We start from the raw sequence: 8531 nt of genomic DNA on the forward strand, positions 1-8531 counted from the left end.
AATAAACGCAACAGCCCCAATAAGCAAAGTCCTTAAAACAATACAAAAAAGAGTCCAATGTTTACAGATTTGAAGTTAGGGCAGAAGAGAGAGTTTCCACACAGCTTACTGTTGAACTCCCAACTAGTTTTAGACTGAAGTAATGGCACAGTGGCTCCGTGGTTAGCACTGTTGCCTCATCGCAGCACAGACCTGGGTCTGATTCCAGCCTCTGGCATTTGTACGTGTGGAGTTTGCACATTCTCCCCACGTCTGTTCTGGTTTCCTCCCACAATCCGAAGATGTGCAGATCAGGTGAATTGACCATGCTAAATTGCCCATAGTGTTAGTTTCGTTAGTCAAAGGGGAATGGGTCTGGGTAGGTTACTCTTCAGAAGGTTGGTGTGAACTTGGGCCGAAAGGCTGTTTCCACACTGTAGGGAATCAAATCTAATCTAAACTGCTCAGCTAGAGAGCTGACCACTCCTTTCATTCTACAAGTCACTTTGGAAACATGACCACTTTGGCCTGAAGTCTCATCTTTTTACATATAAACATAAGGCCTCCTCAAATCCTTTACATGTCAAACCAGTCTGATCCGAACTTGGCCTTATTTATTACCCCTCTCCTGAAAATCAAGAACAGAGTATCCTTGAGCCACGGAACAGCTTTTAGGGTTTAAAAAAAATGACTAGCTTTGTGACATCCTCCATCCTTCAAAAATGTTTTCATTTACATTGCAATTTGTCTTTTTGGACCAAGATTTTGAATCATAACATTTAATTTCTTGTAGCACCCTGCACTTTAACCTAAAATGAAAGAAAAACCTAGACAGGTAAATGGAATCTCCATTTATAGTCTTGCCTAAAAAGTCAGTGCTGCACTGCTTTGTAGCATGCTGGAATACCAGACTTTCTATAATTTAAGAGGCAGTAGTGTTTGAGTGCTTAAAATGACTGGATTTTTTTTTTTGCTGATCCTTTCTTATCTGATCTTTCTTTTTTGAAAATGTATATATCTATTTCTCAGTACGTACTTTTTGTGGTGATTTAAGAAATGACATCTTTTCAATTAAGACTTCTAATGATGCAATAGTGCTTTTCTGCTAATATTCTCATAAGTCTTGCTATGCAAATACATTGAATAATTAGTTAAAAATTTCCTTTTAAGATAGTGGAATAGTAAATAAAATAGTTTAAAAATCAACATTTTCATCTGACACTGAATAAAAAGGTGTCCATGTTACCTGTAACCTGTATCTCTCAATTTATTTTTTTTGTGCCAAAACAAACTCCACTTCAAATCTGCCTATATAACAACAGACTATAAAAAGTGATTTTGTAGCTGTACCCATCTGTTGTATTGAAAGTTTTTGATACTTTTGGGCCATGTTTTTATTCTGTATTGAATTATAGCCAAAATTGAAAACATTGTATTTTAGTTATCTTGGTGGTGTATTCAAATCATTTTCTGTGTCTGTCTCTGGCTAAGAAAACTCAGCATATTCCTTTCAATTGATCTTCCATAGGTGTTCTGTCCTATTTTAAGTTGCTCTTGTATGGTACTGACGAAAACATGATGACAAGACACATCAAGGATACCGTGATAAGCCACTGCATCAACTGGAATGAAGATGGGGTCTGTGAAGGTAAAATATGTAATTCAAAGTTGAGTCTTGTGATTCTTGGGTAAAGCAGTATTTGATGAATTCATCACCATGTATTGAAACATTACCCCAGGAGAGAAAAACAAAGGTAATACTGTACAAGGTCATCGTTTTTTTTTGTCATTATTTGGACCATTTTTTAATTGCACGTAGACTAACCCAAAAAAAAATCTTGATTTTATTTTTCCTGCTGTTAATCATTCTTCTGGTTGATTTAAATCAAAATGAGTTTAAATTTTTTGATTCTTAAAAATTAAACTGAGTTTTGCCCACCACTACTTCCCTTTCGATTCACTGTCCACTTATTCTATGACTTAGTCAATACAATACAAGGTTAGAGAGAGATTCTTATTTACTGTATTCTAGCTAACTGGAACACTTGTTCTCATTCAGAAGTGGAAGAAGAATATTGAATTTGGTTATCAATACAGCAATTTATTAAACTAATATAAACCAGTACAAATTATATTTACAATTTGTTTTGGCTATTCTTGAGTGAAGATAAAAAGCTTAATCAGAAAGTCACAGCTTTTCCTAATATGCTATAGTGAAGCATTCTTGATCAGTCCTGATTTGTGTAGCGATATTTAAATGCCTAAAACAAGTAACTACTAACTAGACCTGTCAAAAGGCAAATCATTCTGGCTTTGTTTTCTCAAATTCTGGATTGGTGGTGCTGGAAGAGCACAGCAGTTCAGGCAGCATCTGAGGAGCAGTAAAATTGACGTTTTGGGCAAAAGCCCTTCATCTGGAATAAAGGTGGAGAGATAAGAGGGTGGGGGTGGGGAGAAGGTAACATAGGGTACAATGGGTGAGTGGGGGAGGGGTTGAAGAAGATAGGTCAGGGAGGAGGGTGGAGTACACGCCGTGACGTCGAACACTTCTTCCGCTGCCTCTGCCTCTGAGCTTGCTTTCACAATCGGGACTCCCCTCCGCCTTCCGAGGACCCCTTTGCCCACCTTCAACACTCTGCATCTTCACCTAGACACCCCGCACCGGCCTATTATCTGCCCTTGACCTCTTCTTTTCCAACTGCCGCTGGGACATTAACCACCTCAACCTGTCTACCCCCTCCCCCACTCCAACCTCTCACCCTCACAACGTGCAGTCCTCCAATCCCAACCTCACTATCATGCCGGCAGATAAAGGGGGCGTAGTGTAATCTGGCGCACTGACCTCAACACTGCTGAAGCCAAACGCCAACTCGAGGACACCTCTTCCTACCACCCCCTCGACTATGACGACCCCCCCCCCCCCCCCCCAATCACCAAACAATCATCCTCCAGAGATCTCCCACCCACCGCTTCAAACCTCATAGTTCGGGAACCCCGCACTGCCTGGTTCTACCTCCTTCCCAAGATCCACAAGCCTGACCACCCTGGCTGACCCATTTGTCTCAGCATGCTCCTGCCCCACTGAACTCATTTCTACCTACCTCGACACTGTCCTATCTCTTCCACCCCCCCATTCCAGGAACTCCTCATATACGTTCGAGACACCACCCACGCCCTCCACCTCCTCCAAGACTTCTGTTTCCCTAGCCCCCAAAGCCTCATCTTCACCATGGATATCCAATCCCTCTACATCTCCATCCACCATGACCATGGCCTCCAAGCCCTCCGTTTTTTCCTCTCCCGATGTCCCCAACAGTACCCTTCCACTGACACTCATTCATTTGGCCGAACTGGTCCTCACCCTTAACAATTTCTCCTTCAAATTCTCCCACTTCCTTCAGACCAAAGGGGAAGCCATGGGCACACACATGGGCCCCAGCTATGCCTGTCTCTTGGTTGGCTACGTAGAACAGTTGATCTTCCGTAATTACACCGGCACCACTCCCCATCTCTTCCTCGACTGCATTGGCGCCACCTCGTGCTCCCGCGAGGAGGTTGAGCAATTCACTAACTTCACCAACACATTCCACCCTGACCTTTTAAATTTACCTGGACCATCTCTGACACCTCCCTCCCTACCTGGACCCCTCCATCTTCATTAATGATGACCGACTATGACATTGACTTTTTTTTACAAACCCACCGACTCCCACAGCTACCTGGATTACACCTCTTCCCACCCTACCTCTGGCAAAAATGCCATCCCATATTCCCAACTCCACCTCTGCCGTATCTGCTCCCAGGAGAACCAGTTCCACCACAGAACACACTAGATGACCTTCTTTAGAGACCGCAATTTCCCTTCCCACGTAGTTAAAGATGCCCTCCAATGCATCTTGTCCACATCCTGCACCTCCACCCTCAGACCCCACCCCTCCAACCATAACAAGGACAGAACACCCCTGGTGCTCCCCCAACTCACCCTAGTTCCAAAATTCCAGCTCAGCACTGTCCCCATGACTTGAACTACCTGCCTATTTTTTCCACCTATCCACTCCATCCTCCCCCACTCACCGATTGTACTCTATGCTAGTTTCTCTCCACCCCACACTCCTCTAGCTTATCTCTCCACCCTTCAGGCTCTCTGCATTTATTCCTGATGAAGGGCTTTTGCCCGAAACGTCAATTTTACTGCTCCTCGGATGCTGCCTGAACTGCTGTGCTCTTCCAGCACCACTAATCCAGAATCTGGTTTCCAGCATCTGCAGTCATTGTTTTTACCTTTTTGTTTTTTCAAAGCCGATTCTGCTCCAACAGGCTTGATAGCTACATCTGCAATTTCTGGGAAAAAAATCCCAGAATGTCAGTCTCCATGAATTTAAAAATAAATGCTTGACTTTGTTCAATTTTAGAATATTTTTGAATGATTTGGAGAGATGAGCCTCCTTCTACTGAAGCAATGAATCTACACCCATTCAGGTTTTCTCCTCTGGTGTGCATGTCATCCAAATATAGTTGATCTTAAAAGTTGCAGAAAACTAATGGTGTATATAACTTTAACCAAGTGAATCTAGTGCACAGCAAAGAAAAATCCAATAAATAGGCATTATGTGAGACTAATCTTCTGTCATATGAAGTAATACATCCCTTAGAATGAACTTTGCCTCATCTGTGAAATGGGATATTGAAATCTCATCCAAGTGTAAATATGAACCCACTATGATATCACCACATGGATTTTCAAAATGGACATACATATCTTTTCCTAGAAAGAAAAATACATGGCTAGAAGGAATTCTTCTCACTGCACCACTCAGGCCATTTGAGTTGATTAGTATGGCAAAGGATGAGAAATGATAAATATTTTTCTATTGGAAGAAACCATGCAGACAGTTATAACTAGCTGATTTTTGTTTTTTGCTTTTCTCTTCATTGTTAACGCACCCTACCCTTTGCACATTATAGAATAGTCATTAATCTTCAAATATTTATAACAGGAATAAAACATGTTGGAAAGACGTTGAAAGACATTTGGTTTATTGTGCATTTAAACTATTGATGGCCAGGATGATTTGCGTACAATGAGCTAGCAAATCTTGTGTTGCTGTGAAATTGAAGGAACTTCCTGTTCACTGCATGCATCCACCTGGCCAATTTGAAATAACATTTTTGTAAGCCTCTTACTTTGTTCATCCAATGCATATAATGATCTGGTTTCTCCCAGTATGGATAATTGTTTCCATGTTGTAGTTTCCTACATGGTTGCAGCAGTAAGTGGCAAAATGGAGAATGAGTAGTTAAAATGTTGCTCAGTGCACACCTTTTTGATTTTTAAGCACTGGCTTAAATTAAAAGGTTTTCATAAGACTTTCTCTGTACTGTTATTAAAACATTTAAGGACTGATGACTTCAGTTAAATCTATTAATAACTTAACAATGTTTCAGTCATTCTCTCTTTTTTTGAAAAATGAGATTTTGTCATTTCTGGTTGCCTCTGTTCTTCACTCTAATACTTTGATTTTGCTGGTTCAAGATTGCTACTGCTATTTAAAATGTTAGTCAAGATTTTTCCAGTTGACCTCCATTTTAGAATGGAACATTTGGTCCTGATTTTTCTTAATCCGTGGAGGATACAGCAATCAACACTTACAATGAGCTAATTTGCAGAGATCTCATGATATAACATTACAGATTTTTTAATGCCATTAGTTGATAAATTGATATGAAGTGTCTGCCTTGAACCACTAGCTCAGTGTTAATTGCAGTACTACATTTAGCAGTATTTATATTGCAGAGGAGTCACCTAGGATTAATAACAGAATTGTACAGTTAGCATTGGTACCTGTTAGTAATTTCAGGTGTGCATTAAATATTTTGTGGCCAATTGCTTTTACATTTAATTAGCTTCTATTTTTTAAAATGATTTGAGTTTACATTTACTGCCTAATACATAGGAAGCATGGCCCATAGAAATTGGGAGCACACTTTTTAAACCCTTCTATCTGTCATTCAACTCTGAAGACTGGTTTTCTACTTTTAACACAATTTTCCCACACTATCCAATATTCCTCAAGTTCTTCATTCAAATCAGACAGAGTTCTTGATATACTCAATGACTGAATCCAGTCTTCTGGGGTAAAGAATGCCAAAGACACTCAACCTTCTGAAAAACTTCCTCATTGTCTTAGAATATGGGTGGGCCAACTCTGACTAAGAATTATTTCTGATTTTAGACCCCTCCTATCCCCAAAGCCAGGGGAAACTTTCCTGCATCTATCCTATTGGGCCCGTATAAGAATTTTGAAAATTTTTTCGATGACATCACTTCATTCTTTCAAACCATTTGAGACTGTCTCTTCAAGATGATCTCACTATCCTGTGTATCATTGTAATGAACTATTGTTGGATGTCATGTGACCAGTTTTATAAACCGATACTTGGAGGCTAGCAAATGATTCTATGCTTTTCTCATCCTTTCAGAAGGATCACTTTAATCAGCGATACAGAAATAAGCTCATGATTTATATTCAGTTAGCAATAAGTAAATTAACGAATGTTCTTATGGTGAACTGCTCCTATAATTGACATTTTTAAAAAATGTCACGTTAATCAATTTAGATGTATTCTTCTTGAACTCCGATTCAATTGGTTCTGAACAAAATCAGCACTTGGTTTTACTGGCTTATTTTTCACGTAGTCATAAACAATTTTTTTTCTTCTTGCATAGAAGGGCAGACTTGAATTTCCCCACCCTCTTTTAGCTTCTATCCTGGATGATAGAATTGCAATTAATCTGGATGAAGTTTACAGAAATGTCTTGCACTTGAGATGGAAATTGTAATAAGCTCCAGTTACTTCATTTAATATATGCCACATCCTTCAGTTTGTGGGTTTAATCACTTTTAAGCCAAATGCAACTAGGTAGTTTAATATTAAGGGTCTCCATTATGAGGCAGTGTGCAACATGACAAATGTGACTGACCTAATGCTAGGAAGGAAATTGTCATAGTTCCTGCTAATGTTTTTAATCCACAGCCTCTTGCTTAAAATGCATATGTGAATATAGTCAAGATACTAACATGAACAGAAATAGCTGGAGAAACTCAGTTGGTCTAGCAACATCAGTGGAGAGAGAACAGAATTAACAAAGTCCAATAATTTATTTTTCAGGGACTCCATGTTCACGGTTTTCCTCTTCACAGATGCTGCTGACCTGCTGAGTTTCTCCCATTTGTTTATAGCAAATTTCCAGTATCTACAGTTCTGTTTTGTTACTGATTTATTTTTGTCATGTTCATACAATAAAGGTTGTCCATGGTTGAGTAATGTGACATTCAAATTTTAAAAAAAGTAATTTTTTAAAAATTAAATAACAAGCTTCTGTTTAATTTTTGCCAAGTATGTAGGCATTTATCTTTAGGAGTTTAAGAGTAAAGAAGGGGAATTGTAACAGCTGAAAACATCAGATTTATGATTACTGACTTGCTGTTAACAAATATTACTTGAAATATATTCTAAATCAAATTATGCAAAACCATATTTGATCATAGAAATACTTGCACATTCACAGTAGTTGTTCAGTAAACTATCAAATGCTGTCCTGCATAATTTGAAAATGGGAGTTTATTAAACTTCTAACTCAAACATGTTTATTTGAAGTATATTTTAAATGTTAACTTTTGAAAAGCTTCAACTTAATTTCTCATGGATTCTTCTCCCCTACAGAATGCCAAGGTAACTTTGTCATCTTCGGACGTCTTTGCCTCATCACCTGTCCTCCACACTATTACAATGTTTCAAGAATTTTAAATAAAACAATGAGTGGTGGTCGCAGAAATTTCACAGTGGCTACCTGTGCTCCTTGCCATCCATCTTGCTATTCCTGTGATGGCTATTCTGTAAATAACTGTCTGACATGCCCTCCATTTTCTAATTATGATGAAAAGCAACAGTCTTGTTCACTTCCTATTTATCCAAGACATTTTGGTATGAGTGAAAGGAATGATCAAATGGATGGGCTTCACAAAATTGTTGTGGTTGCAATCCTTATTGGTGCACCTATTGCTCTGATCTGTGTTGTAACATCGTTGTCATGGTTGATACTCCGCTTAAGTAGAAGGCAGACAGTAATGGTAACCACCTCTGTCGCTGGAGCCTCTGAAACAACCCAACTGCATGTACAGCGTGATACTTCAGATGAGGGAACTGGAAGCAGTGAGACAGAGTCCACATACTTTATCACACGATTTGATCAACGACAGGATCATTAAAATGAAAATCCAGCAGTCTTTATTTCAGCAGTCTGAAGAAAACCACTTGATTCATTTTGTCATTGGCCTAGTTGAATGTAATTTCCAAAATTCCTCAAGTGCTAAATTTAATCAAGTGTCACTTGTCAAAGGTGTCAATAAATCTAGGAATACACTTGGAAAAGCAACTTGTTTGCTGTCTGACTTCTGCATACTTAAACCTAATTCTGCAGTAATTAAAGGAGCACATTTTGATGTAGACAATTCAAACTTGTTCAAATGTTCATGGATTTTATTATCTAA

At 39.1% G+C, this 8531-nt stretch overlaps 1 protein-coding gene across 1 annotated transcript in view; it reads left to right on the forward strand.

The window, feature by feature from the left end:
- LOC132829208 (proprotein convertase subtilisin/kexin type 4-like) overlaps window positions 1–8249 on the forward strand; it is a 46087-nt gene extending 37838 nt beyond the window's left edge. The window contains exons 14-15 of the mRNA XM_060846577.1: window positions 1508–1627; window positions 7705–8249. Of these exons, the coding sequence (XP_060702560.1) occupies window positions 1508–1627; window positions 7705–8249 (665 nt within the window). The remainder of the gene's footprint in view (window positions 1–1507; window positions 1628–7704) is intronic.
- Window positions 8250–8531: the final 282 nt, after the last annotated feature.

Source organism: Hemiscyllium ocellatum, chromosome 28 (genome assembly GCF_020745735.1).
Source record: "Hemiscyllium ocellatum isolate sHemOce1 chromosome 28, sHemOce1.pat.X.cur, whole genome shotgun sequence".
NCBI classification, from domain to species: Eukaryota; Metazoa; Chordata; class Chondrichthyes; order Orectolobiformes; family Hemiscylliidae; genus Hemiscyllium; species Hemiscyllium ocellatum.